This window comes from Empidonax traillii, unplaced genomic scaffold (genome assembly GCF_003031625.1).
Source record: "Empidonax traillii isolate 1590-97213 ecotype Southwest subspecies unplaced genomic scaffold, ASM303162v1 scaffold292:size1342341, whole genome shotgun sequence".
NCBI classification, from domain to species: Eukaryota; Metazoa; Chordata; class Aves; order Passeriformes; family Tyrannidae; genus Empidonax; species Empidonax traillii.
In genome coordinates this window covers 427742-455528 of record NW_020955485.1, presented here as the reverse complement: position 1 = coordinate 455528, position 27787 = coordinate 427742, and the positions used below count along the sequence as shown (strand labels likewise).

General features: G+C 63.3%; 4 protein-coding genes across 9 annotated transcripts; 1 reads left to right on the top strand and 3 right to left on the bottom strand.

Moving 5' to 3' along the window:
- Positions 1–7: 7 nt before the first annotated feature.
- Positions 8–5084, top strand: EEF1AKMT4 (EEF1A lysine methyltransferase 4). The gene is made up of 3 exons (XM_027890550.1): positions 8–188; positions 1069–1355; positions 3755–5084. The coding sequence occupies exons 1-3, from the start codon at positions 17–19 to the stop codon at positions 4055–4057; spliced, it is 762 nt and encodes a 253-aa protein (XP_027746351.1). The 5' UTR covers positions 8–16; the 3' UTR covers positions 4058–5084.
- On the bottom strand, positions 2963–26837 carry ECE2 (endothelin converting enzyme 2). Of its 5 annotated transcripts, none has more exons than XM_027890541.1 (21): positions 26732–26837; positions 24992–25081; positions 24467–24611; positions 24073–24288; positions 23874–23998; positions 23583–23729; positions 23442–23507; positions 23081–23269; positions 22568–22710; positions 22325–22439; positions 21980–22090; positions 21689–21787; positions 21524–21601; positions 21241–21344; positions 20847–20957; positions 20446–20513; positions 19602–19792; positions 19420–19515; positions 19116–19298; positions 11411–11422; positions 2963–2976 (listed from the first exon to the last, which is right to left on the bottom strand). In XM_027890541.1, the coding sequence occupies exons 1-19, from the start codon at positions 26771–26773 to the stop codon at positions 19122–19124; spliced, it is 2313 nt and encodes a 770-aa protein (XP_027746342.1). In that variant the 5' UTR covers positions 26774–26837; the 3' UTR covers positions 2963–2976; positions 11411–11422; positions 19116–19121. The 5 variants fall into 5 exon arrangements, 4 of the variants coding, with proteins under 4 accessions (XP_027746342.1, XP_027746344.1, XP_027746345.1 ...); XM_027890543.1 differs by having other exon boundaries at positions 24992–25078; XM_027890544.1 differs by lacking the exon at positions 26732–26837 and having other exon boundaries at positions 24467–24628; positions 24992–25078.
- CAMK2N2 (calcium/calmodulin dependent protein kinase II inhibitor 2) lies at positions 5089–9235 on the bottom strand. Its single transcript, XM_027890551.1, has 2 exons — positions 9009–9235; positions 5089–6401 (listed from the first exon to the last, which is right to left on the bottom strand). Exons 1-2 carry the CDS (start codon positions 9175–9177, stop codon positions 6331–6333), a joined length of 240 nt encoding a protein of 79 aa, XP_027746352.1. The 5' UTR covers positions 9178–9235; the 3' UTR covers positions 5089–6330.
- On the bottom strand, positions 14567–18040 carry LOC114060772 (mitochondrial ubiquitin ligase activator of nfkb 1-A-like). 2 transcript variants are annotated; one of them, XM_027890548.1, is made up of 5 exons: positions 17957–18040; positions 17327–17457; positions 17019–17106; positions 16821–16941; positions 14567–16054 (listed from the first exon to the last, which is right to left on the bottom strand). In XM_027890548.1, the coding sequence occupies exons 2-5, from the start codon at positions 17438–17440 to the stop codon at positions 15358–15360; spliced, it is 1020 nt and encodes a 339-aa protein (XP_027746349.1). In that variant the 5' UTR covers positions 17441–17457; positions 17957–18040; the 3' UTR covers positions 14567–15357. The 2 variants fall into 2 exon arrangements, with proteins under 2 accessions (XP_027746349.1, XP_027746350.1); XM_027890549.1 differs by lacking the exon at positions 17957–18040 and adding an exon at positions 17806–17926.
- Positions 26838–27787: the final 950 nt, after the last annotated feature.

Sequence of the window (27787 nt, the reverse complement as noted above, 5' to 3'; positions counted from 1 at the left end):
CGCCCCGCTCCCGCGCATGGAGCGGCGGCGCGCGCCCCCCGCCGCCCCCCGGTACGGCCGGCGCCGCTTCTGGGACGCGCTGTACCGGCGGGAGGGCGCCGAGACCCGCGAGTGGCTGGGGGGCCTCTCGCGGTTCCTCCCGCAGCTGGAGCCCGAGCTGCGCCCCGGTGACCGTATCCTCGTGCTCGGTACGTGCCCCGTGCCCGGCGTGCCCGGTGGAGGGCGGGCGGAGCGCGGGGTCCCGCCTGTGGATGCGCTGTCCGCCAGGGGGCGGTGCGGCACGGCACCGAGCCGGCAGCGGGAGCTGCTCCCGGCCCGGCCGCGGCCGGGGGTGCGGGCGGGCGGGCGAGCGGCAGGGCGGGTATAACCGCCCCGTAATCCCACCTGCAGGCTGATCCGCCGCCGGGCCGGCGGGATTAGGCGGGTGTAATCACCGATCCTGTTAGCGGATCAGCCGCTGCCAGCTGCGCTTAATAGCTCCCAAATCCGCGCCCCCCCCCCGGAATCCCCCCTGTCACCCCGAGGAGCGGTCGAGCCTCGGCGGAGCGGCTCTGAGAGTAGGGCATGGGAGGGGGCCTCTCACAGTGTCGTGCTATACAAGGTGCTGTTCCCTGAGACAGCAGTTCCTCCATCCCTCTGTCCGTCCATCCAGGTTAAATCCCCCCTCCGAAACTGCACGTTCCCCTACTTTCCTACTGCAATTTCTCAGCAGCTTCTTTCTTAGAGAGCATGGCTGACTCCTGCCCCGCGGCACTGCTGGGGGGAGGACCGGGAGCGCCCCCCACCCCCTCCCTGCCTCCAGCCTCTCCATCCATCCCACCCCAAGGTGTGGGGATCCAGTGTGCAAGGCTGCCCCGGGACAGGAGCCCAAAGCACCCATTTTACAGGACGGGGGTAATAATTAATAAATATCCCAACACTCACTAACTGGCATCAAAGCAATGACCTGCCCCTCTCCAGCAGCCCCAGCCCACCCCCGCCCTTCCCTGGGTCCAGAGGAATAGAATTGGGGTGCCATCCCCCCTCCACGGGCATCCCCATCCCCATGGTGAGCTGTGCCCCCCACAGGCTGTGGCAACAGTGCCCTGAGCCATGACCTGCACAAGCTGGGCTACACCGACGTCACCAGCATCGACTTCTCCCCCGCCTGCATCGCCGCCATGCGTGCCCGCTGCGCCCGCTGCTGCCCCGGCCTGCGCTGGGCCGTCATGGACATCCGTGCCCTCGCCTTCCCGGACGCCTCCTTCGATGTGGTGCTGGAGAAGGGCACCCTCGACGTGCTCATGGTGGAGGAAACCGACCCCTGGGATGTCTCGCCCCAGGCAGCTGCCTCGATGCGCCGGGTGCTGGAGGAGGTATGGAGTAGGGGGAGCTGAACAGGGGGGCAGAGGGTGGTCTTTGGGGTTTGGAAAGGTTCAGAGTGCCTTCTTGCAGCCCTGTTTCCCTGTGGATGCCCCAGCCAGTGGTTCTGCTCTGCCAACTGGTGCAGCCCCCTCAGCTATGCTGCAGGGGGACACCTGGGGGGCTCCCAGCACCCCTGAGGGTTGGGAGACCCCCACTCTCATCCCCCAGCACCTCCTCCGCAGGGAGGTGGATGGGGCAGGTCCTGTTGCGGGAGTGGATAGCCCCTGTCTTTATTTGCACCTTAAGTATGAAGAGTTGGCAGGGAAAATGAGCTCCAGCCAAGCGTGGGTGGCAGCAGGGGACCTGGGGGGACAAGCCGAGGTGGCCCTGCCTGCCCAGGGCAAGGTGACAACCGTGGGGCTGTGACGAGCTCTCACCCCGCCCCAGCTTCGATCTCCTTAGCTGGGGTCCCCATCATCTGGTCTGGGGTTGCCATGGCAACTCCCGTCAGCATCGACAGGGCCATGGCGTTGCCACGGGGACGGGCGATGCCTCGGGGCCCCGTTAATTGGCAGCGGTGGAGACAGGGACCGGATTGAACCTGCCCCTGCACTGGGGTGCAGGTCCTGACAACCTCCCCCACCCTGCGGGAAGAACCAGCAGGATAATGAATTGCTGTGCCTGCCTGGCACCCTGGGGTGCGGACACGGGGTGCTGGGAGGGTGCTCATGGCTGTTGACACCCCCTCATCCTTTCTTGTCTCACTGAGCCTGGGAGGGAGTGGGACCCCCAGCAGGGCAGCAGGGCTGTGCTCACCATCCATGCCCTGCACTCCCTGCCAGCTCTGCTGCCTGTCCTTGTCATTTTGCCAAACGGCAGGGATTTAATTTTCCCTTTTTTTTTTTTCCCTTTTTAATCCCCTGCTCAATCCCTGCCCTCCCCCAGCATCGCTGGGTACAAGCCTCCACCCGCGGCTGGTCCCTGCTGTCCTCATCCCTGGGGGATTCACTGGGTGTTCCCACCGGCTCACTGCTTTGGGGGTCCCTTCAAAGGGGTCTGGCCGTGGCATCTCCCTTTCCGCCCCCATCCCGTTTCTTGTGGGGGGTTCACAGCTTCTGTCTTGCTCTTGCTCTCCCTGGGGAGGGGATGTAAGGACCTGAAAATCCACCCTGCCTGTGGGGACTCCCCAGGGACACCCCATCCCGGCAATCCGGGGGCAGCAAGTGTGGCGGGCACCGGAGCGGGGAGCAGCCCCCGCAGCCCCCATTCCCCCCCCAGGCTCTGGCTGGCGGATGGAAAGGTTTCCTGTTCCCGTCTCTAAGCAACGGCAGTTATTGCTCTATTAATGAGGGATGGGATGCGGACATGCGGGATGCCTTGCTCGGCTCCAGCCGGAGATCCCTGCCTACCCCCAGCCCCGGGGACCCCCCTCCCCCGCCCGTTGGTTGGAAAGCTCTGGGGTCTTCCCAGGGCAGATTTTCAGGCACTTCCCAGGAGGGATGCTGAGCTGGGTGCCCGGGGAGGGATGCAGGGACCTGCCTTCCCCTTTTCCTGGCCAAAACCACCAAGGTTTAGTACAAAATCCACTGCTGCAGCAGGGGAGGACACGCAGGCTGCCTGTCCCCTCTGTCCCTGGCCCCAGCCAGTGCTGAGCTGTGGAGCTTTCCAGCAGGATTAAAACAGAGCTTGGGAAACCCCCCTCTTGGCCCCCAGCCCTCTCCCCTGCAGCGGTGACTCTCTGCCCTTGTCGGGGGGGTCTGGGGGTGTCCCCGCCTGGGGCATGGTGGCCGGGGGGGGACCTGGCCACCCGCCCGCCTCGGGCAGTGCCTTTGCATGCAGAGCACGCGGGCGCTGGCCGTAAAAGCCTTTTGACATTGGATAAAGCCAAGCAAGAAAATTGATGTTCTTTTCCATCCTGTTAGCGGGGCTTAATTCCAGCAGGGAGAAAATGGTGATTAAAAGGGTTGAATCCTTTCCCATCAAACACCCCTTGCCCTCCCCCCTCAGATTCTGGGTATCGGCGGGGGGGTGGTACTGGGTGCCTCAGAAAGGGGTGGGTGGGATGGGCATCCCATGCTGTGCTGAGGGGCCCCTGTGCCCAGGAGGGTAAAGCTTTTACCTGTGACAGGGTTGGCTTTCCATGCTGTCTTCTGTGGGTAGGGGTGAAGAGTTTTGGGGCATGGGAACCCCGTTCCTTATTGCCACGGGGCTGTGGGTGATCTAGGGGAAGGTCAGAACTGGGGATGTGTCTCTTGGACGGTCAAGGTTAAGACAGCAGATTTGGGGGTGCAATGGGAGAGTTTGAGGGGGGGATCTTTAGCAGATGATGCTGGAAGTCCCTGGAATTGGAGCCAAGGGGGCGAACCTCACTGTGTCCCCACACCCCATCCTGGGGGTTCTTCCACCACAGGTGAGCCGGGTGCTGCGCCCTGGGGGCTGCTTCCTCTCCATCACCTTCGCCCAGCCCCACTTCCGCAAGCCCCACTATGCCCAGGAGGCCTTTGGCTGGTCCCTGCGCCACACCGCCTGCGGGGACGGGGACGCCGGCGCCTTCCACTACTTCCTCTACATCATGCGCAAGGGGCAGCCCCTGGACCCCCGTGATGTGGCCTTGGGGCGCCGCCTGCACCAGCCCCCCCCGCCCCCTGCCCCACCACCGCCCTCCGCCCCCCCAGACGACGACGAGGACTACCTCCTTGCCATCCAGCTGTGACCCTGGGGGGCTTCCCCGACCTCCCCACACCCAACAAAGCCTTAAGCTGCTCCATCTTCACGGGTGGGGGATGGGGAACCAGTGTATCCTCCCCCGAAAGCTGCCCAGTGATGTGAGTAATGGGGGGATACTTGGCCTCCTCCCGGGGGGCAGCGGGATGCTCCGGTGATGCTGTGCTCCCTCCCTGGCCTTTCCTCGCCTGGCTGGAGAGCAGCCAGGACTCCGGGCTTTGCGGCCGGTAATGAAACCAAATCGGGTTTAATTCCACCCATCCATCTTGCGGGGAGTGGCTCCCTGCCCCCCCATCCCTTTCCCTCGGCACAGGCAGCTGGGCTGAGGGCAGAATGGGGATGCTGGCACTGGGTACAGGGAGGTGGCCCCTGCTTAACACCCCCACCCCATCGAGCACCAGGACTCCTGCCCCAGCCTCCTTGGCTCTGGGGGTGTGCAAGGACACTGTGTCCTTGTCACCCCCAGCCAGGTGGTGGAGGGTCTAGGATGGGATGTGCCAGCATAGGGCAGAGAGCACCACGGGGCACACAGGGCGGCACATCTGCCCCTGTACCCCTTCCATCCCCACTCTTTGGCTGTGGTGGCAACCCCAATGTGCCTGCACACGCCTGGCCCACATCTGCCCGTGCCTTGGGGCCGGCAGCGCAGTGACAGACGTGTGACAGGCGTGCAGCCGTGTGCTGGCAGGGCTGGCTGCGCGTGGGTGCCGGTGTGGCAGGTATATGGGTGCTGCCAGGGTTGTCACCAGGGGCTCTCTGGGCACCAATGCTCCCTGAAGGGGGCACAGGGGAGCCCTCCTCGGTGGGGCAGCGGTGACAGACCACAGAGGCACGAGCTGCTGGGTTGCTGTTTCTGCACAAAGGTTTAAGTGCCTCAGCTGGTGGCTCCCCCCGCACCAGGAACCAGTGAAGGGCTCTGGGGTCAACACCTCACCACCCCCACCCGTGCTGCAGGCACCCCGAAAAACAGCTGGCAACACAGAGGGACAAAAAGGAGCAGGAAGCTGCTGGCCTCACCTTGGTACATGAATGTATTTTATTCATCGCATTTTGTTCACCAGTACAGTGAAAAATGGCATTTAAATTTACAATGGATCATTCGTAGAACATCATGACACAAGTATCTTTTTTTTTCTTTTTTTCTTTTTTTTGTGTTTTTTTTCCTCAGTTTTTTTGTTAGTTTTTTTTTGTTGTGGTTTTTTTTTCCTTTTTTTGCGTCGTTGTCTCCATAAATGCCACTCGTAGGTTATTGAAAAAGATGATGAGTTTCTCATGCACATCAGAACCCCCCGAGAAGCTTCTTAAAAAATAAAATTAAATTAAAGTACAAAATTAAAAACAACGACTCAGGACAGTCCCTGCCCTCCCCACTTCCCTCCCGGCCCCACCATCCTCAAGCGAGGGGCAGTGCTGGGACCCCCAGCACCTGCAGCCGGCTCCGGTGGGCTCTGCCCCGGTGCTGCCTGGAGGGGACTACAGCGGTTGGTGGTGCTGCCAACCCCTCCGGTGCTCCTGCTGCTGGCAGGGGGTCAGGCCAGGGGTCCCTGCTCTCCTCCCTGCTCCTTTGGCTTTCCTCGTGCTCCCTCCATCACTCTGGCCCCCCATCTATTTCTTCCCTTCGGTTTTTTCTTCTTTTTTTGTCTTTTTTTTTCTTATGGAAAAAAATATGAACCTTTTTTTGTTGTTGTTTGTTTTGTTTGTTTTTGTTTGTTTTCCTGATGCGGTTACTTCAACATCTCAACGTCAGCAGATCGTTTTTAACAAAGATTCGGATATAAAAATACAAATATGAGGAGTTTCTGTTTAAAAAGAAGCGTGCCGGAGTGGTGGGGCTGACCCTCGGCCCCCGGGCCGGCCGCCCGGGCCACCAAGCTCATGCAAAAAACGATGGAGCAAAAAATGTCTCTGGACAGCAGCGCTCCCCCAGTGCTCGTGGGGCCGGGTCGCCCCGGGATTCGGGGACCCTCCGCCAAGGAGGATGGGGGGGACGCACCGCGGAGCAGGGGGCTGGACCCCTTCCCCGGAGAGGGGGGTCCTCGCCCAGGGTGGGAGGCTCGGCGGGTTGTCCCAGCCCCGGGGGGGGGGCGGAGGGGTAAAGTGCATGGCTCGGGGGGGGGGGTGGTGGTGGCTGCAGGGCCCCCCCCCGGGCCGGGAGGGGGGCAGCGGGCATGGCCTCCCCCTCCTCGTCGGCGGTCCAGCCAGCATGCGGGGCGGCGGGCTGGAGCGGGGCTCGGCCGGCGGGTCCTGGCGGCGGGTCCCGGCTTACACCCCCGGCGGCGACTTCTCCGTCATGCCCTTGAGCACCTCGTCTATCCGGTCATCCTCGATCACCACTGCGGGGACAGGCGGGGGGCGCGTGGGCGAGGGGACGCGTCAGTCGCTGGCCCCCCCACCCCCCCGGCTCTCACCCCGCTCGGGCTCCAGGTGTGCCCCCCAGATGCTGGGGAGCGGAGCAAAGGGGGTTCAGGTGGGTGCAATGAGGGTCAAGGAGGGGGGAATCACCCTTCCCTCGCCCAGCTTGGTTAGGGGCAGCATCCCTCCCTGCAGCCAGCCGGCTGCCTCCGGATGGGTGGTTAGGGAAGTGGGGGGGCAGGAATAGACCAGGAAGGACCCCCCCCTCCTCTCTGCGGCAGGCGCTGATGAGAGCAACAGGACTGGAATGGGTAATGACCCAGCGGGGGGAGCACCGCCTGCTCGGCGGGGGTGGCAGCCAGACCCCCGTCAGCATCGCCCGCTGCACAGGACACCCACCCCCACCACCGGCATCACAGGTGAGGGAGCCGGACAGTCCCCCACCAGCACGGCGGGCTGCACGGACCCCCACCATCAGAATCACCATGGAAGGCTGAACAGCCCCCCTGTCATCACCACCTTCCAGAGAGCCCCCTCTCAGCATCACCCACTGGGCAGCCCCCTCCCGACCATCATCGCCGGTGGGAGGCCGGACGGACCCCCATCAGCATCACCATCAGGGGGCTACACACACACACCCGCTCCAACATGACGGGCTCGGCAGGTGCCTCCCATCACCATCACCCTGGGGGATGGAGGACAGACCCCCTCCCTACCCCAACATCACTACCGATATGTAACCCCTCATCACCACTCTGGGGGGAGATTGACCAGACACCCCCCATCTGTCACCAACATCGCTGGGAGAGCACCCAGACCCCCATACACCACGGAGGGAGAACCATTCCTTCCCTCCCCCGCACTCCCCACCTTGTCCCTGGAGGGGACTGTTAGACCCAACCTCCACCACCGCAAAGGGGGGCAGTGGAGCAGGCAGTGGCTCTCCCCTCTGCGGGGCTGGGGTGTATTTGTGCTGGGGCAGGGGGGGGCTCTTCCCCCCACTCCCCTTGTCCCTGCAGCTCAAGGAGGGGCGTTTGCCTATGGAGGTCCCCCAAGCAGGCAGGATCGGGGGCTGCAGGAAAAGTGGGAGCCATTCTTGAGGGTCCACAAAGCATCAGAGAGGATCGACAGTGACAGATCAGGGTGCACGGGGGGGAGGGGGGCATTTATTTGGATCCTGGTGGAAGCAAGGGAGACGCTGATGGGGGTCTCTGCAGCAGGCAGTAAAGGGAGGGCAGGACACGGGTTCATGGAGTCCTGGGGGGACAGTAAAGCAGGGGAGTGTAGAGGTGGGTGTTTGTTGATCAGCATTGCTGGAGGCTTTTGATAGGGTCTCTGCGGCAGGCAGGCAGAAATGTGGAGGGAAAGAGGTTTAGGGGGCTAGGGACGCTGTTCCTGGTGATGATGGGGAGGAGAGCGGGGGCTTGTTTATAGGGAATGAGAGGGGGGCAGTCCCAGGGGTACTGAGGAGAAGTTCCGGGGGGTCCTGAGGGCACTGGGGGGCAGCCCCAGGGATGCTTGGGGACAGTCCCAGGGGCAGCCCCAGGGATGCTGCAGGGTAATCCCCGGGGGGAGTCCCGAGATGGGGGTAGCTTGTGGGACAGCGCTGGGGGGAAACAGTGCTGGTGTTTGGAGCAGGGAGTGGGGGGGCCTGTGGTTTTGTGGCAGTGCCGGCTGTCAGTCGCAGAGCTGGGGGCTCTCAGGATTGCTGGGGGGCAGTGCTGGAGTTGAGGTAGGGCAGAGATGGAGATTCTGGGGATGCAGAGGGCAATGCCGGGGATACTGGGGGAGCAGTGTTGGGGATGCTGTGGGGCAGTGCCAGGGGTGGCAGGTGACAGTGCTGGGGGTGCAAGGCAGAGCTGGGAGTCGCAGGGATGCTATGGGGCAGTGCTGGGGATGTAAGAGCCGGTGTCAGGGGTACCGGAGATGCCGTGGGGCAGTGCTTGGGATATTACAGGGCAGAGACCGAGGATGCCGTGGGGAAGAACCAGGGCAGAATCGGGGGTCCTGGGGATGTTGTGGGGCGATGTCGAGGGGGTGGCCAGGGATGTACTGCCCGGTACGGGGAACACTTGGGATGCAAGGGCAGAATCGCGGATCCTGAGGATGCTGTGGGGCAGAGCTGGGGATGCAAGGGCCAGTGCCGGGGATGCCGGGGAGCAGCGCTGGGTGTGCCAGGGCAGAGCCAGGGATGCTGCAGGGCAGAGCCGGGGATTCCAGGGCAGAGCCGGGGATGCAAGGACAGATCCGGGGATGCCGTGGGGCAGCGTCGGGGTTGCAGGAGGCAGTGCCGGAGGTGCCGGGGATGCTGCAGAGCAGATGCAGGGATCCCGGGGATGCCATAGGGCAGCGCCGGGGATGCAGGAGTCAGCACCAGGGATGAAAGGACAGATCCGAGGGGCTCGGGGATGCCGTGGGGGAGCGCCGGGGAGGCGGGAGGCAGCGACGGAGATGCCAGGAATGCTGCAGGGCAAATTCGGGGGTCCCGGGACAAAGCCGGGGATGCTGCAGGGCAGATCCAGGGGTCCCGGGGATGTCGTGGGGCTGAGGCGGGGGTCGGGAGGGCAAAGGTGGGGGTCGGGCGGTACCTCTCTTGGCGCGGCCGATCTGTCCCAGCTTGGGGGGCCGCTTGCCCTGGTTGCCCGCGAAGAAGGCGTTGGTGTCCTGCAGGCGGCAGCTGAAGGGCAGCTCCCCCGCCTCGGGCTCGGCGCCGTAGCGGCCCACCTTGTCCTCGCCGTAGGGAAGCACCTGCGACATGGCGGGGCCGAGCGGGCCGAGCCGCGCCGCGCCGAGCCGGGAGCCGGTCTGCGGCGGCGGCGGCGGCGGCGGGGAGGAAACCCGGGCGGAAGGATGAAGTCATGCATCCGGGGGGAGCGGGGACCCCCCCGGCGGGGGGCGGCTCCGGAGCGCCGCGGCCCGGCCCGGCCCGACCAGGACAGAGTCGAGGGACCCCCTCGGTCGATGACCGGTGTCCGCCCGGTTGGGATGGGGACCCTCCCACCCCGCCTTACCAGTCCCTGCCCCGGCCCCAGCGCAGGGTGGTACCCCCGGCACAGCCTGTCTGAGGCTGTCGGCCCGACTCGGGCATGCCCTCAACCACGGGGTGCTCCTATGGAGAGGGGAGCCCTTGGCACAGCCGGGTACCCCCGGGTCAGACAGCTGAGGACCACCAGACACAGCTGGCGCATAGAGGTGATGCCAAAAAGATCCCCCAACACCCTTCTCCAGCCCACCAGCTCCCTGCAGCCCAGAAGGCTCAACTCCTCAGAATCCAAGGCCAGCTCCCACCCCGGGTCTCCCCAGCCCACTACTTGTGTCTCTTGGCCTACATCCATCTGGTCACCGTTTCCTGCAGGCTCCCTGTGTTGGGATCCCCCTTTGGAGCCACACCAGTCCTGCCCCAACTCCTACCAGTTCCCTTAACCCCCCATGTTTGGGTCTCTGCACATGCATCTTCACGTTTGTACACATCTTCTCACTGCATGTCTTTGCAGGAATCCAGGGGCACACAGGTGTGATTCTGCAGGCACCTGTGAGTGTGGCCACGTGGGGACTGTGCCCCGGGGCCACCCCTTGTTACACAGTTTGGCCCTTCCCTGTGGACAAGGGGAAGAGCCATCCCCTGTGGGCACCTGCTATGGGTAAGCAAGGAGTGACCCCATTATCTCAGCAGAGCCCCATTCACATCCGTTCTACACACCTCTGCCCCAGGCCCACCCTGGCGCTATCCTTCTGCATTTTTCACTGGGCAGTGATTTTACTAATTGGCATCAGTGGTCCTGATCAGCCTCAGCTGATCCCCCCCATTCAGGTCACCTGGGGCTGGAGTGCTATTTAAGCTCAGGCTGAGACTGTTGCTTCTTTCCTGAGCCCTGAGTATAACCCTGACCCCTGGATCAGGGGATGATGATGACAGCAGCTGCTGTGGATGGTTGGAGAGGACCACCCTGCCTTAGAGCAGCACTGTTCCTGTTGCTCCCTCACATCTGGGCCCCGCTGCTCATGTGGGGGTCCTGGGCTGCAGCTAAGCCAGAACCCTGTATGGAAATGGCACCTGCCAGCCCTAGAGCAGCCCTATGAGAATGTCATGAGGGGTGAGGGGGGTTTTACAGATAGGCCTGTGGTTCATCTCTCTGTGCCAGCATCCCCATGGCCTGAGATCCTTTTGAAAGGTGCTGCAGAAGGGCATTAGCTGGAACGGTCCACGACAGTAGGCAGGTACTTCTATTTTGGGAAGGCTCAGCCATGCTTTTACCTTTGTGTCTAGCTCTGCATAATGTTGGTCCCTGCTGTCCCCTACCAGAGCCAGGTTGGGGCAGTGGTGCCCAGTCTCCTGGCAAAGAAATGCCTTTATTCCTGCCTTTGCTGGGGAACCAGGTTGAACTTTTTCATGTGAAGGCTTCTGCTCCCTGTGAAAAGTGCCTGGGAAAATAGGCAAGAGGCCCACGCTGAGATGTGGCCTGCTTTTCCCATCGCTGAGCCCACGTGCCACTGCCCGTGGGCAGGGACCGGCAGGCCATGGCACGCGCGGGGCCGGGGGTGAGAGAGAAGAGGAGCAGATGGGCTGTGTGGGATGTGAGTGGCACTGGTGCAGCACTCCAGGAGGGTTTCCAGCCTGGCAGGCTGCTGGAGAGAGGCTGGAAAGGGGTCACCCTGGGAATGGCCCCACTTATCCCACACCTGTATCTGTTGCAGTGCCTCGCACTCAGGGGAGCTGCTTGGCTTGGCTATGGGGTGTGGGATGCTCTGCGGGGCTGCCTGGGATTTGGGGTGTGGGAAGGGCTCTCCGCCCATCCCAGGCAGGAGGAGGGCTGGATTTGTGCCAGCACAGCTGGGCTGTCAGTGGGACAGGGCAGTGCTGTGTCACACATCCCTGGGCAGAGGGGGAAGGTACCAGGGACCTGAATGTGGGTGGGTGGAACGTGGGATGCATGAGGGACCCCCCTCATCTCCTGCTATTGCAGATAGCATTCCCCTTGGTGAACCTGACAAAGCACCCTCCTTCTCCTGGCTCTCATCCCACCTTCGTTATCCGTCTTTTAGCAGGCACTTAATCTCCTTTCTCGCTTCCTTCGCAGCCTTTTGTCCAACACAAAGCCAACTCCAGCAGGAGGAAGGAGCTGTGGGAGTGGGAAGCAGGTGGTTCTTCCTGCCCTGGTTCCTTAAACCTGGGCAGTAGCCCCTGAACTGGGACACCTTGAGGGTCATGCAAGGGCTGGGGGCCAGCCATGCCACCCAGGGTGGATATGGGGCTGGGCAGGGGGCATGGGGCCAGATCCTGGCTGCAGTGGGTCTGGCAGAGGAGGTTGTGCTGCATTGCCTGCACTTGGACGATGCTCACTGGTGGCTGCCAGGCTCCAGCCCCACATCTGGATGCTTCCCCTGAGCCCTGTGCCCTTGGTGGGTATCAGGGTGCCTAACTCCAGGTGCTGTGATGGAGGTGAGGGGTTTTCCTGCAGTCACTGGTGCCTAAAGTGGTTCTACAGTGGAAAATCACCCTGTGCGTGTGCAAGTGGCTTGTGGTGGGACATGTCATGCCCAGGTTCTGCAGGGACCCCTGGGCAGCTGGTGTTGGATTGGATGGTAGCACCTGGTGGTCCCCAAGGCCTGGCAGGGATGGAGTCAGTGGCCTGGCAGGCAATTACTGGATGTCAGGGGGCTTGGAGGAGGTAGGAGGCATCAGCTACTGGATGTGAGGCTTCCTTAGCTGCAGGTCTGGGAAGCAGTCAGTGCTGTCACCCAGGGCGGGTGCCACAGGGCTGGGGGCTGCCGAGCCACGCCAGGAGGCTGGCGCGGGTACCTCCATCTGTGCTGCTTCAAGCCCTGCCAAGAAACGTGAAATGGCACTTCTGCTCCACAGTGGTGGCAGCTGCAGCTTGGGGGCCCTACCCAAGTGCCTGCTGCTGGCACTGCCGCTCTCCCTGAGCCCCATCCTGGCGTGAGGGACTAGGTCATTGGTAAGGCTGAGGATTTGCCCATCCCTGGCTGTTGCCACTGGGTCTCAGTAGGCAAGGCCCAGGTGGGAATGCTGCTTTGTGTGCTGCCTTTGCCATGGTTTGGGTCTTTTGGGGGAGCAGAGACACACACCGGGGCTGGGTACAGGCAATGGGGATGGATGGCTGGCCATGTGGGACGATGGTTGTGGTGACCCTTTGTCACCATGGTGAGGAGGTGATGGGGGACAGGCATCCTACTTGGCAGCTGCCCCACAGGTGAGCCCGGGGCAAGTGGGCAAGGGTGGCGTGTTCCTCATCTTCTGCTGTCCCTGCAGCTGCTGATGTGGGAAGATGAGGCCCAAAAGCCTTTCCTAGAGAGACAGTGCCCTTCCCAGGGAGGAAAAAGAGGTGGTCACTAGTGAGATGAGTTTGTCTGTCTTGGTGCACAGCCTGGAGCTGGGAAGAGGGTGCCCTGAGTGGGATCCGATTGTGTCAGGGCAGGAGGATGGCACTGCTCCCATCCTTCACATTGGCTGCCTGGGGCACAGCTGTGATCTCAACATCTGAGCAGATGGAGCACTCTCAGCACACTGCATGGGGCAGGGGTTTCACAGAGAGTCCCCTGCCCAGACCTGAGGGTGATGGGGGAGAGCAGGAGGGTGGGGGCAGCCGACCCTGCTGGGCAAACAGCCTTGCTGGGGTGTGAGGCTCCATCCTCGCCTGTCACCACATCTCTGGTCACCATGACAACAGACAGGGAGGCAGGCGGAGCAGGCTGGCAGCTCTGGGGGTGGGGCGGCGGGTGGAGGCCGCGGGCACGGGCTGGCACCCAGGGGGATCCTGGGAGAGGGCAGCTGTCAGGATGCCTGGGTCCTTCATGTGGCCTGTGTGCTGGGGAGGGAGGCTGGGCAGCCCTTAGCCCAGGCCCTGTGCGTTTCCTGCTGTCCTGCTCCAACCTGCCCCTGGGGGGCACACAGCGGGTTTGTCTGGGGGTGTGGGCACTGCAGCGCGTCTGGGCAGCCCCAGTGCCGGGGCTTTGGCACGGCGAGGCTCTGGCTGGCTGTGAGCTGATCGGGTGAGTCATACTGCCGCCCAGAGCCGTGCCAGGCAGGGCTGACAGCAGGGTCTGCAGCTGGGCCACTGCCGGGCTGGTGGCCTCCCACGGGTGGTGGAGACCCCAGGGGAAAAGAGTAGGGCTGTGCCCAAGCACGGGGGGAGGCAACCTCCCTGTGTGCTGCCAGCACAGGGGATGTGCTCCCTGCCCCGGGCACCTCTGGGGGTAGAGGGAAGCGGGGGGCGCAGGCCCCTCTCTACCTGTCCCATCCCCAGCTGGCTGCTGGGTCCTGGGGAACGAGGCGAGCAGTCTCTGGGAGAAGGGGCACCCCCCGCCCTCCCCGGCCCACGCGCCCACTCGCGCCAGCAGCTCTTGGCACACGGGGAGTGTGTTCCTGGCAGCCCAGCCCTCTCCCATCTGGTATTTATCTCCTTCCCGAAATCCCTCCTGCTGCGGGGGGGATGCCCGGTGCAGGGGGGGGGGACCTGGGCCCCACTGCTCACTCCGCAGCCCAGGGAAGGGGCCGGGCTGATAAAATGGGGGCTGGGAGGCGGAGGAAGAGAATTTCCACACACCAGCCCACCCCAAAAATGCATGCAGGTCCCAGGAGGCTTCACTGGGTACTCTGGGGCTTCGTGCCTGGCTGTGAGCCCTGGGGGCAAACTCACAGGGGCACTTTTGCCCCAAGCAAGCTCCCAGCCCAGCAGCAATGTGGGCCACTGCCTGGGGAAATGGTACATCATTACCCTCCAATCCCAACACTGCTGCCTGGCTGACAGTGGCTGGCCAGCACTGCTCCCCACCCCCAAACCCTGGGTGCCCCAAAGCCGCAGAAGCCAGGAGAGCCCATGGGTTGCCTGGGCAACTGCAGCCAGGCAGTGATGGGGAGCGGTCCAGGGGATCGGTTGCCATAGAGACCTGAGGATTGCAATCACCTTGGCAACAGTCCTGTGTGTCCTGCCACCCCCATTCAGGGCTGCATCCTGAGGAGATGCACCTGGGCTCCTCTGTGCACCTGGTCCAGCTCCCTGGGTGGGGAGGGAGGCAGTGGTGCCCACCCAGACAAGGGAAGAGCTTTGGCTCCCAGCGCACCCCCCCAGCGCCCACCCAGCCCCCTGACTTAGAGGCGCAAAGGAAGAGGAGAGGCCGAGCTTGGCTCCTTGGCTTTATCACTCCACATACCACTGCAAGCTGTTCCTGCACCCGGTCCTGTCTGAGAGGTGGGCAGGAAAGCTGGGTACAGTGGGGCAAGACATGAAGGCAGGCTCTGGGCACCCAGTGCTGTTCTCCCACTCAGGAGAGTGGAGACACTGCAGAGGGACATAGCCCCCACTCCCTGGTGGTAGAACAGCTGGCAAAGAGGCTCAACGCTGCCAGCCCTTGGGCGTCCCCAGCATGGCCTGGGCTGTGGCTGTAGGCACATGGATTGGGGTGGTAGGACAACAGTGGCAACAAGGTGTGCCACTGCAATGGTTCAGGGGGGTTTGGATCTCTGCCATCCCTCTGTGCCTGCTGCGTCCCACCAGCCTGGTCTTGCCTTCATCATCCTCCCAATAAAACCACATGCTGGGAAAAAAAACACAAGGGAGAAGTTCTGCATGGCTTTGAGGGGGTCACAGCTGGAAAAGGGGCACAGGTCCAACAGATGGGAGCCAAAGGAATGCCCCAGCATGGGGCTGGGGTCTCAGCTCCTCAGGACAGGTGTTGTGTAGGTTTTCCCCAAGCCTTCACGTTTAGTAGGGGGTATCCCTCTGGCAGACAAAAGGAGGATGAGGAAGCTGTAACTCCCCCTGCCCCACCCTCCCAAAAGCAGATTATGGGGCACACCAGGACCCCTCCCTCCCAATAGGAATCACACAGCTGCACACGAGGGGACAGCTGAGATTTCTGCAGGCTCCAGGCTTGGCTTGGTTCGCACTGCCCTTCCCTGGGCACTCCCAGGTGCTCTCAGGCCTGATAGAGGGGCACCACACGGTCAATGGGTCCCCTGCAGATGGGGCAGAGGCGGGTGGGCAAGGCCTGGAAGCAGCGGAAGCAGCAGCAGATGTGGCCGCAGCCCAGGAGGACACACTCGCGGGGCCGTGCCAGGCAGATCACGCAGGAGTCCTCGGGCGCCCTGTCCCCGGCCTCCTCCCCATCCAGCTCCTTGTCCTCCTGCTGCTGCTTGGGGCGGGAGCGGCGGTAGGCACGGCACAGGGCATGCAGGAGCACGGCCAGCCCCGCCGCCGCACACAGCACCGCCGCCCCCTTCCAGAGCCCGCTGGTCGACTCCAGCTCCGACAGCACCGTCTGCCAGTCCCCAAGGCACAGAAAAAACTCGCCCCCCCCGGCCGGTGGCTGCAGGTGCAGGGAGCCGTCGGGGTGCAGGGACAGCTCCCCGATACCCGTCAGCCCGGCCCCCACCCGTAGCAGCTCCTCTGTCTCCAGGATGCCCTTGGGCTTCTCCCCGATCAGGTACTGGCCCAGCAAGTCGCGGAAGCCGTGGGTGGGCTGCTGGAAGCGCTCATACACCATCTCCAGCGGCAGGCAGACGGCCTGGAGCGGGCTGTCCACGCTCACCTGTGTCACTGCTTCGGGGCCTGGCGAGGCCAGCAGGAAGGGCACGGTGTAGATCTGCTCTGAGAGCACCCGCTCGCTCTCACTCCTGCAAGCACAGAGGTTTGGGATGTGGACAACAGAACCACAGAATCAATAAGGTTGTAAAAGGCCTCTGAGATCACTAAGTTCAATCTATGACTGAACACCACCTTGTCAACTAGACCATGGCACTAAGCACCACATACAGTTTTTCTTTAAACACCTCCAGGGATGGTGACTCCACCACCTCCTTGGTGGTGAAGCCCCCTGCTCCTGCTTTCTGGGCAGCCTATTCCAATGTGCAATCACCCTTTCTGTGAAGAAATTCTTTCCAATGCGTAACCCAAACCTTCCCTGGTGCAGCTTGTGGCTATTTTCTCCCATCTGTTACTAGTTGCCTGAGAGAAGAGGCTGACCTCTATATGGCTACAACCTCCCTTCAGGGAGTTGTAGAGAGCAATAATGTCACACCAGAGCTTCCTTTTCTCCAGGCTAAACACCCCGCCTCCCTCAGCTGCTCCTCATCAGAGCTGTGGGCCAGACTCTTCAGCAGCTCTATTGCCCTTCTCTGGACTCACACCAGCACTTCAGTGCCCTTCCTGAATTTAGGGGCCCAGAACTGAACAGAAGACTCAAGGTGTGGCCTCATCAGTGTTGACTACAGGTGGATTATCACTGTCCTGGTCCTGCTGGCCACAATATGAAGGAACTCCTAGAACTGAGCCAAGCATAGGAACTAAAGTCTTCAACCAAGTTATTTTCTGCCTCTCAAGCAGCCCGAGTCTGGACTGTCTGGTGCAAGCCCACCCCTGCAGTCTCTTCCCATCGCTCACCAGCTCCGGGCCAAGCTGTTCCAGATCAGCCGATGCTCTTTCAGCAGCAGTTTCTGGATCACGCCCTGCAGCCCCTCATGGTAGTGGCTGGTCAGTGCAGCCTGGGCTGGCAGCACTATGCCTAAGGACAACGGATGTGTCACAGACAAAGGAGAGCCCTGCCCTTTTCCCTGGTGAGGGGCCACAGAGGGTTCTTACCTTCCAGGGCAACATAGGGTAGGCACCTCCCCTCAGCCGCAGACACCAGGGCTGGCAAATTGTCATCGACCTGGAGCTTTGGGGCCTCCTGGAAGAGCAGGGACTGAGTGTGAGCATGGGCAGGGGCAGGCAGAGGGTGGGCCAAGCACGGATCTCTGGCAGGACGTGACCTGCTCAGTCCTGAGTGTAGTGATGTTGGCAGAGAACGCAGCAGGCTGCAGCCATCAGTGAGTGCACCCAAATCAAAGGGTGTAGGGCAGTGGGGAAGGGAAAGCTGTCAGGAGAGAGCATCTGAGGGATGGGGCTACCTGTATGCGTGCCACAACTTTGGCTTTCTTCCTGTACATGTAGTAGAAGAGGCCGGAGAAGGCAAGGCTGGAGCCCAGACAGAGCAGCTCCCCTGGTGTGATGGGGATGTCCATGGCTTGGGCAGCAACACCTGCAAGGTGAGTGTGTTGGCTGGGGGACAGGGCCATGTCACCCAGGAGCACGGATGTTCCACAGGCCCTGTGCCCAGGGCAAGGACCTCGCTGCAGTCCTGTCTCCAGGAGCAGGGCCATCCCACTGCCCCTTTCGAGATGTCCCAATGCCCCTTTTTCCAGGGCAGGGATATGCCTGCCCCTCTGTCCCCAGGGCAGCGACATCCCACTGCCCCTGGCCTCAGGATTCCACCCCCGAGCCAGACCCGCCCGCGGCCCCGGCAGGGGCAGTTCAGCTCCAGCACCCACAGGTGTCCAATACCCGGCCCGACCGCGCGGCCCCGGCCCAGCCAGGGCCCAGTGCCCACCGTGTACTGCACACGGGATCGGGGCGAGGCCTAGCACCCGTGGCCCAGCCCGGGGCCTGGCCCAGGCTACCACCCAGGCCCGGCGACCCTGCTCCGTCACGTCACGGCCCGGCGCGGCCCCGCCGCCGCCCCGGCCCCGCTGCCCCCGTACCCCTGAGGCGCCCAGGCCCGGACCCTGGCCCCGCCGCGCTGCCTGCTGGGAAATGTAGTCCGGCCCCCGCGGCACAGCGGCGGGGCGAGCCGCGCCCGAACTATCACTGCCAGCGTCCCTCGCGCCGAACTACAGCTCCCGTCATGCCTTGCGCCACCGCGGGCAGGACCACAACTCCCGGCAGACCTTGGTGGCGGCCCCCGCGGGGTCCCGGTACTGGCGGGTCTGCGGGACCTGATGCGGAGCTGTGGACGGGCTGAGCGGGGAAGGACCGGCCAGGACGGGCTCCAGGAGGGAACTCGGGGGCGGATCGGCCCCGGGGCAATCTGGATTCACCTGCGCTGAGGGCAGCAGGACCCCCCAGCTGGGCTTTACCGGAGACCCCCGTGCTTCTGACTCACTCCCCCCGCCCCTGCCGTTCTTCCCCGCACCTTTGCTACCCTCCCTCCGTCCATCCAGACATCCCATCTCCGTTTCCCTTCCCTCGGGATGTCTCAGCTCTCACGCGTCCCCCCAGACTTTTGAGTCATCCCCCCGCCTTTCCCCCAGCTCCAGACCCCACCTCTGTCCCAGCCCCGACACCGCCAAGGTCCCCGAGCTGCTGGAGTAAGTGGAAACTGCTTTTATTCGTTAAATAAACTCGGCCACAGCCACCCACAGCTGAAGGCACCAGCTGCCGCCCGCTGGTCCCAGCAGAGGTGGATGGGGAAACCAAGCTGGATGGGAGGGGACAAGGGAAGCGCGGAGCCGGGTGGCCCCCAACCTCCATCTCTGGCAGGCTGCGGGGCGGGAGCGGGGGTATCTTGGCTCTAGTGCTTTCCCTGGGCCCCCTCTGACCTGCCCACCTGAGAGGGGGATGCGGTGCAGGGAGACGCTGAGCTGTGCCCAACACAAGCGCATCAAGGTTGGGGGCAGAGCTGCATTTTGGGGGTGCTACAGCCTCTCTGCCGGCCGTGTCCAGCCCCAGGCTGTGGATGGGGCTGCGGTGGGTGCCTGGTATGGGGCCGCGTGTGCCGGGGAGGAGGCAGAGGTGGGGTGTGCGGTGTGTGCACAGGAGAGGGACCGCGACAGAGCGTGACCTCCGCTCCCTGCCCGTGGCCAGCTCTGGCAGCCAGCGAGGGCTGGGGGCGGGGGCACAGCACAGCATTGTCCCTTCTGTCCCTCCCTACCACACCTCACAGTGCTTGCCGGGGTTCATGGGGGAGCCCAGGGGGCAGCCGAAATGTTCGACAAAGTCCCGGGAGTTGCTGAGCGTGCCGATGACACGGTACTTGTCGGGGCTGTGGGGGTCGGTCACTAGCCCTTCATGGGAGCTCTCGGGTGTCCGGACGGAGCACCACACCTGGCGGAGCGGGAGCAGCCTCAGGGATGGGGACAGACCCTCCAGGGCAGGACGGGGGACTGTGGAGTGGTTCTGAGAAGCCAGGGAGGGGCAGGAAACCCATCACCCCGCTCAGCCCTACCTGCGCAAAGCCCACGAAAAAAAGCTGATGGTTGGTGAGCCCCAGGGCTGGCAGACGCTTCTCCTCTCCGTTCTTCTGTAGCCAGGACTTGTATGCCTGCGGGAGAGCTGGCCTGAAGCCCCGGGGAGGGACAGACGGGGCATGAGGGGCGGTCTGTGTCCCGTCTGGGCGGCAGCACTCACGTTGTAGGCTGCCTTGAGCCCGCCGTTGTCAGCGATGTTCTCGCCCAGCGTCTGCCGCCCGTTAACCTTCTCGCTGTGGACGGTGTAGCGGCCGTACTGCTCGGTCATGCACGCCGTCCGGTTCTTGAAGGCCTCCAGGGAGGAGTTCTGCCACCATGGCCGCAGGTTTCCCTCCTTGTCGTACTCTCGTCCTGCGGGACCGAGCCGTGGGGTGGGACCAGGGGACTCTGTCCCCCTGCAGCTTCCCTTCTGCAGGGGGTCCCGAAGCAGAGTGGGGTGCGGTGGGAGAGCACCAGGGGATGCCGGGGGACCTGACACCTTGGGTCCATGCCATGGGGGGATGGTGTTCCGTAGTCCCTGCTCTGGGCAGGCTCTGGCTGGGGTGCAGCTGTGCATTTGGGTCCCCAGCCATCCCCCGGTGCATTCCCACTATCTCGACCCAGATCTGTGATCCCACATTCCCCCATTGACCCCATGTCTGCTCCGGGGCTGTGGTGAAGGCATAAAGCAGAGCGGATGCGAGAGGGACCCGCCCCGTGCCCCGCGGGGAGGAGGGTGAGGAGGGGGCTGGGGCTGCAGACACCGTGTCCTCACCAAGCGGATGGAGCGAAAGCTGCACAGAGAAGCCAGGGGGAGGTGTCGGCGGGTGCCACCTGGGGAGACAGGACGATAGAAGGGGGGGCGGCCGGGGGGGCACGAGCACGCATGATGCAATGGATGGCAAAGCGGGACCCCTGTGCACCCAGGGCACCCCTTGCCCACGCCGAGGGCAGGGGCGGGTGTGGGGCTGGGGAGGGCAGGAAGGTCACAGGGGTCAGGGCTGGGGCTGCCCATGGGCTCTCACCTTGGTCGTCGAATGCGTGGGTCAGTTCATGCCCCATCACCACGCCGATGCCACCAAAATTAAGGGCTCTGTGGGGCCATGGGAAGGAGCCAGGTAAGTATGGGGTATTGGGGTGCTGGTGTTGCAGTCTGCCTCTGCCTGGACACCCCCTCCACAGCCTGGGCACCTGATCAGACTCTGCTCCAGCTGGGACCCAGCTGGGAATGAGTCCTGTTGGGGACACTGCTGGCTCTAAGGGGACTTTGCAGGCTGTCTTTGCTGCAGGATGTAAAACCTTGCAGGATGCTCAAGCCCCCCAGGGCTTTGCTCTGTTACTGTGGTGGCTCTGTGGCATGCTGGCCCTGATCCAGCCCATGCCTCCCCCCCCCCGCCCCAGGAGGTGTCCCACATGCCAGGCTCACTTGGGGTGGTTGCGGGCGTAGAAGGGGGCCTGCAGGATGCCGGCGGGGAAGACGATCCCGTTCTTGGTGGGCAGGTAGTAGGCGTTGACAGTCTGCGGTGTCATGCTCCATCTGGGGCGGGGAGGTGTGACAGGGGACAGGGAAAGGCTGTGTCACCTCTCACCCAGCCCCAGCACCCTCCTGTACCATCACCCACCATGGCTCCCCTGTGCCACCCTGCCCCCGGGGCTGGCACTTTTACCTCCATCCTGTTACCAAGGGACCATGTCCTGGAGGCAAGCTACAGCCACCACAGGTGACCTACAGTGCTGTGCTACCCCATGGGGGGACCTCCTCCCCCACTGAGCCACTGCCACCCAGGCACCTCTGTCCCCCCCCAGGCCCTCCCCCTTACTGGTCACGGTTGGGGGGTTTCCGGAGCTGGTCAGCCATCACTTTGGCAGAGAAGTTGTAGAAGTTGAGCATGTTCTGGAAGAAGGAGTCTTCAGAGACCTCATACTGGTGAGGAAGAAAAGGGATGAGAAGGGGTCCACCAAGGTGGTTCCCCACACCCCAGCCAGGATGCACTCAGTACCAGGGTGGCTGTGCACAGTGTCCCAAAAGCATTGCCCAAATAGTGACATTGCCCCACCATGGGGCCCCCCAGGGCTTGGTGTGAGCACGGACCAGCCCCCTACCCCATCGTAGACATCGTCCAGCTCCTTGTTGTCCAGGATGAAGTCAGGGAAGCCAATCATGTCATAGATGGCATCTGCCTGTGTGGGGAGAGGCCTCGACAGTGAGATGGGGGGGCTTACTGGGAGGACATGAGGTCTCACACCCACTTCCCTCCCTGGGATCACCTTCTCCTTTGCAGCCTGCCTGGTCTTCTCATCCATCCAGTCCAGCTGGTCCAGAGACACCTCAAAGGCTGCACGGATCTCGCTAATCATCTCCTCAGCCTGGGGAGGGGAGGGAATGAAGCCCCCCTAACCCCACCAGCCCCTTGGTGGGGAGAGGGTAGACAGGACACAACCTCCCAAGGGCTGAGGGTCCCGATTCCCAGCTCCCCACCTTCCAGCCCTGGGATTGGGGTTGAAATGGAATTCCCGCGAGTGGAGATGGGGAGAGGGTGGGGGCAAAAGTGTCCTCACAATGGCCTTGCTGTCCCGGTCAAAGGTGGCTTTGACGAAGAGGGAGCCCAGGGCAAAGCCCAGTGTGTCATCCGTGTTGGAGATGCAGGTTTGCCAGCGGGGTGTGCAGGACTGTGGGAGCGAGATGAGAATCTGTGAGGTGCCCAGCCCACTCCCCTGCTCCCCTCCCAGCCTGGCTCAGCCTCCTCACCAGAGGGGAGATGCTCAGCAGCTAAACCCCCATCCCAAAAGATGATCCCTGGCTTCCCTCTGCAGCATACAGGGCTTAGCATCCCAAGGGCAGAGGAGGTCCTGGCTGCTTCCAGGCCAGGAGCAGAGGGGGCTGGTCCCAGGACCCACTGTTACCTTTCTGGTGCCATAGAGTGTCTCCAGCAACTTCTCCTGGGCTGTCTCAAAGCGCTGATCCAGGCTGGAGGCCGTCTTCTGCACCAGGTTCCAGATCAGGTAGTTGTTCAGAATGCTGAAGGAGCAGAGAGATGCCACAGCTCACCACAGTCCCTGGGGATGTGCCAGACTCCAAGCCACTGACGAGCCCAAAATGTGCCCCTGCCATGGGGGGGCACAGCTGAGGGCACGCAGGAGCCTCACCTCCTGTCAGTGTCATTGATGAGGTCAGAGACCTGCTGGAGGTAGGTGTCCCCATACACCACCACGGGCTCCGTGTCTGCCAGCTCCAGTGGGGCCAGGGAATAGGACAGGTAATCCAGCCAGTCAATGGCAGGGGCCAGCACCTGGAGGGGACATGAGGATGTGGCACCACGAGGGGGATCCCCTGGGGCAGGGGGCTGTGCTCCCTGGGAAGGTCCCAAGGTCCCTCACCACACCAGATCTCACTGCCACCAAGCACCCTTCCCACTGCTCATAATGCTGCAGGACGAGGAGGGGACCCCTGGATCCCACTGTGCAAGGTGGCAGCTCCTCCCAAATCCTAACAACTGGGTAGATAAGCACCTCACTCCAGCACATGTCCCAGAATTGATGGAGCTGCCCAAGGTGTCCTGGAGGGCAGAGAGCAGTGGGCGTGGACCCCTTGGTGTCCCAGTGGACAACTTCCCATATGTCCCTGGAGGGTTTTCCCAGACTTCACTGGGCTGTGCCCACCTGCAGCTCAGCAATGCTCATCTTGTGGTAGATCTTCTCATCGTCCCTCCGCTCAGCCTGGGGCACGGTGATGTTGGCCAGCTGGGTTTCGAAGTCCAGCACCTGCTGCATCTGGAGGCGGGTGGGCTCTGGGGTGCCCCCCAGCAGCGTCCCCAGCTCCACCATGTAGTCCAGGTATGCTGCCAGAACCTGCGCGACCCCAAGCCCTCGCTTAGTGCTGGCTGCACCTCCCTCCACCTCCCTGGGGTGAGCATCCAAGGGGCAGGATGCAGGTAGCAGGTGTATCCCAGAGCTGCTTGCACCCCATTGCCATGGATTTCCCCTGATTGCTGCCAGCAGCATGCCCAACACCCAGCCTCACCCTCTCGTTGGCAGTCTTGTTCAGATAGTAATCTCGGGATGGAAGGAAAAGGCCTGACTGGTCCACCTGGGGGAGAGAGGAGTAGCATAGACAGCCCAGTGCCACCTGGCGCCTGCCACCCCTCATTGCCAAGGTGCCAACCTGGATGACGTTGCTGTTGGAGCTCTTGGAGTCTGCACCCACGTACACTGTGAAGAAAGGGGTCGCGCGGTACGTGCCTGACACGCTCTTGAGTACCTCCATGAAGCTGGTTTGGTTCCAGGAGCCAGTGATGTTCCACCCCCCGATCTGCTGGCAGACAGACTTGGCACCTCAAGGAGGGATGGGGTCCATCCCCGAGGGCTGCTCCCTCCCCAGCTACATGAAGAGCTTAGCAGGAGACGCGCTGGGCTGAGCCCCGACAGCTCAGCTCACATGTGGGTAGATGCCCACCTTGTCAATGAGCTCCATGAGGGGCTGGGATCCCAGCTCCTCTATCCTCTGTTCCTTGAGGCAGGACAGGTAGTACCGCTGTGTCTTCCGCTCTGCCTCGCTGCTGGAGTTGAAGGTGGCATTCTCTGTGGGAGGCTGTGGGTCAGCCCCAGGGACACAGTGGTCACCCCCTCAGTGTCTGTGACCCCTTGGTGCCCACCTAGGAGATGCTTCATGATGGCCTGGTTCTGGTCCCAGATGCTGTTGAAGGTGCTCCATTTGGAGCGCCCATTGGGCAGTGGGTTCCTCTTGATCCAGCCCCCACATGAGTACTGGTAGAAGTCCTGGCATGGGTCTGTCTCTGTATCCAGGGCCTCCAGGATCTTGCTGGCCACCCGGACGCAGGCAGCGGTCAGGCACATGCTGTGAGAGGGATCTGGCAGGGAAGGTATGCCTGGAGCTGGGCAATTGGACTGGAGGAAACCAAGGCACAAGCCCTGCCTGTGCCCTGAGATAAGCAGAGCACCTAGAGCAGGTGCCCCAGGCTTGACCCATCGCTCCTCATCCTCCCACGTCCTCCCGGGTGTGGGGACACCACTGCCAACTCGCCCTACCTCTCTGGTACTGAATGGCCAGGGTGATGACAGCGACGCCGAGCAGCAGGGCCAGGGAGACGGCGACGGCGCAGAGCACCAGCTCCAGCTGGCTGCGCGAAGCCAGGCGGCTCATCAGGGTCCCCGGCCCCTTCCGAAACCCCACCTGGGCAGGAGCAGGACCTGCCATCGCACCACGAGGGGACCGGACATCACCGCTCCCCCTTCCCTTCCCTGCCGCTCTCTGGTGCCTAGTGTGGCTGCATGAGAAGGTGGGGACCAGGGCATCCCTCCCCACCAGCCCAGGCAAGATAGCAGCGGTGCTGGCAGCTCCCCCCCAGCCACGAGGAAGGACAATTGTCCAGGCACACTCTGTACCGCATTTTGGCTGCCTCCCAGCACATCCCTGGGGACAGCCAGGTCTGGCTTGGCTCCCAGCCCTTTTCCCACTGCTCACCTGGCTGCAGGCAGGCTCAGAGTGAGGGTGAGGGGGGACGGCAGGGAGGATGGAGAGGGGAAGGATGGAGGAGCTGGGGCAGACCTCACCTCTACGCTGTCTGGAGAGGTGCTGCCATCCCCTGCTGGCTCCGGCCCCTCCTCATCCTGCAGCGTGGCACGCTTGTAGTTGGGCATCTGCTAAGGGAGGGAGCAGGTTGGGTCAAGGGCATGGGGGGCTGTCACCCACCCTGCAACACCCTCGGGCTCTTATGGAGAGCGGGGCAGTGTCTGCTCAGTGGATACAAAGACGGGTGAGGCAGCTCCTGATCCCCCTTGGTGCTCCTGAGTCTCCCCAAGAGGTTGTCCCCAGCCCCGGGTGGTCTGGAGAACACAGGGAGAGCTTGGGGGCTGCCGCTGGAGCATCCCTCTGCATAGCCATAGCAGCTGTGTGGCATCAGCCCTGCTGACAGGTGCCACATTGCCACGGAGACGTGGTCCCCGTCACCAAGCAACTGTTGCCTAGTGCTGCTGCCTCACCCCTCCTCCCCTGCCTGGAACTTTCCATGCAGATGTGCACTGATCTGAAACATCTGGAGGCACCTCCTGCCCCATCCCAGCCCTGGGGGTGACCAGGGCGCAGGATAGAGTATGGAGGGGAGAAGGGGCACTACAACGGTACCAGCCGTCAGGGCACGGTTCCCCTTACCCCTGGCCTTGCAGGGCAGCTTGCACGGACCCAGCCGTGAGGGCTGCTGAGGACTCAGCCAAGAGGGAGCTGGTGGAAATGAGCCAGCAGCGTTGGAGGGGGGGATGAGCTAGAAGAAAATGCTGGGGGTTTTGGTGGAACAGACTCAGCAATGCTGCTGGTCGTGAGCTATCCTTAGCTTCGGAGTTAACGGCTGGGTGGCTTTTGGATCACCCTCCAGTCTGTGCTGCAGAATGAAGTGAATGCCCGGGGCTGCCTGAGAGGGCTGGTGCTGGGGGCCAGGAATGGGCCAGATGATGGGCAGGGGGTGAAACAGAGTGAGTGCCTCACGCCCAGCTCTGCTCACTGCCACACTGCTGGGATGGGGAGGGAGCATTGCCAAGGGCTGCTGCTGTGGGGTGATGGGACTGACAGTTGGCAGGAACCCCCCACTGGAGGGGTTCCTGGGAGATACTGGCATTAGGAGGGATTGTTCAGCATCCTGTAGGAGCTCGGCCAGCCAGGCCCCCTCCACTGCCCCACCTCCCCCCAGTATGCTCCTCTCCTCTCCTGGATGGTCCTCATCCTGGACAACAGCCAGCATCCCCTCTCCAGCATTCTTAAAGCAGGAGTAGGATCTAGTCCTGGGTCTCCTCCTATTCCCTTTATGGGGCTGAGATGCACAGGAACAGGGCTTCATGCCCCCTCCAGGGTTGCTCTCTTGTGGGTCACCCTATGAACAGCATCACTGTACCCCAGGTGGGCTTCATGCCTTGGTGGAGCAGGGTCTGTGGGGCCATGTCCAAACCACCCTGGCTCCCTCTGTTCAACCCCAGCCAGGGGTCTGGGGGGCCTTCCTCCCCAGCCACGGAGGACAGGGGACCCTCTAGCCACTTAGTTCCCTTAGCCCCTTCCCCATGCAGTCCCTGCATCCCCCAGGCTCTCACTGCCCTATAATCCCCCATCCCTCCCTCCTACAGGTTCCCGAAGCTCCCCCAGCGCTTCCAGCTCCTTGAGCCCTCCAGCCTCTGGGCTCTCCTGTGCCCGGGTCCCCTCCTGTCCCCCTCGCTGCCCCCCTCGCGGGTCCCTCCATTCCCCTCTCCTCTTGCCCCCCTCCCCGCTCGTTGCCCCCGCCCTGCCACTCCGCTGCCCATGGCACTCACGGCGTGTCCGAGCTCCTGGAGGGCCACGTTCATCCTGGCCATCCCGGGCCGCCTCCAGCCTAGCTCCGCTCTCCGCCCGGGCCGCGCCGGGCCCCCGCCGCCGCCGCAGCGCCGCCTGCCTCCGCCGCCGCCATGGCCCGCACCGGGCGCCGCGCTGCCGCCAGGACCGGCACCTGCGGGATGGGTCGGGGCCGGGGCCGGGCAGGGATGGAGTGGCGCCGGAGGGATGGAGCCGCGGGGTCTGGGACCGGCGGTGCGCGGACCGCAGGCACCGGGCGGGGGCGACGAGCGCCGGCGGCCCGGGAGGGGCTGGAGCGGGGGCACCGGTGCCCAGCCCGGTCGCACCGCTCCGGTCCGCCCGGCCCGGCCCCGCCGCCAAGGTCACTGCCGTGCGCACGAGATGAGCTCCTCGCCGGCACCCGCACCAGTATCTGCGCCGGCACCGCACCTGCACCCCGAGAGAGCCGCACCGGCACCTGCAGCCTCCGCTACTGACACTGGCACTCGGATCGGCACCCGCACCGGCACGGGCAGCACAGCCCAGGCTCACACTGCAGCGAGCACCGGCACACAGACACACGTACCGGCGCTGGGCTTCAGCACCCGGGGAGGCACAGCAGTGCCGCACAGCATCGGCTGCTGGCTCCGGCAGCGGCAGCGGGTGGGAACGGTGCAGAGCCGCTACAGCACCCCCTGCTCCGGTATCCGGCCACACGCCCCAGTGCACCAGCACCCACACAGGTGGATTCACACACGCACACTGACACCCCGTGCCGGGTACCTAAAGGATGGCACCTCGATGTCACCCTCGGGCCACACAGCACACGCACCCAGCGGTGCACAGCTGTGATGCTGTGGGAAGGCCGTGGCTGTGCACGACGTCACACTCTGCCTTGACACCTTTCCAGTCCTGTGTGACCACCTGCCTGGGACAGGGCGTCGCTGCACGTTACCTGCTCGGTGCCTGTGGTAGTGCCAGGCAATTCCTCAAGGAGCACAGCCCTGGTGCTCCCTGGGTGCTGCTAGGAGGGGTGAGAGTGTTCCCCAGGTGGGGCT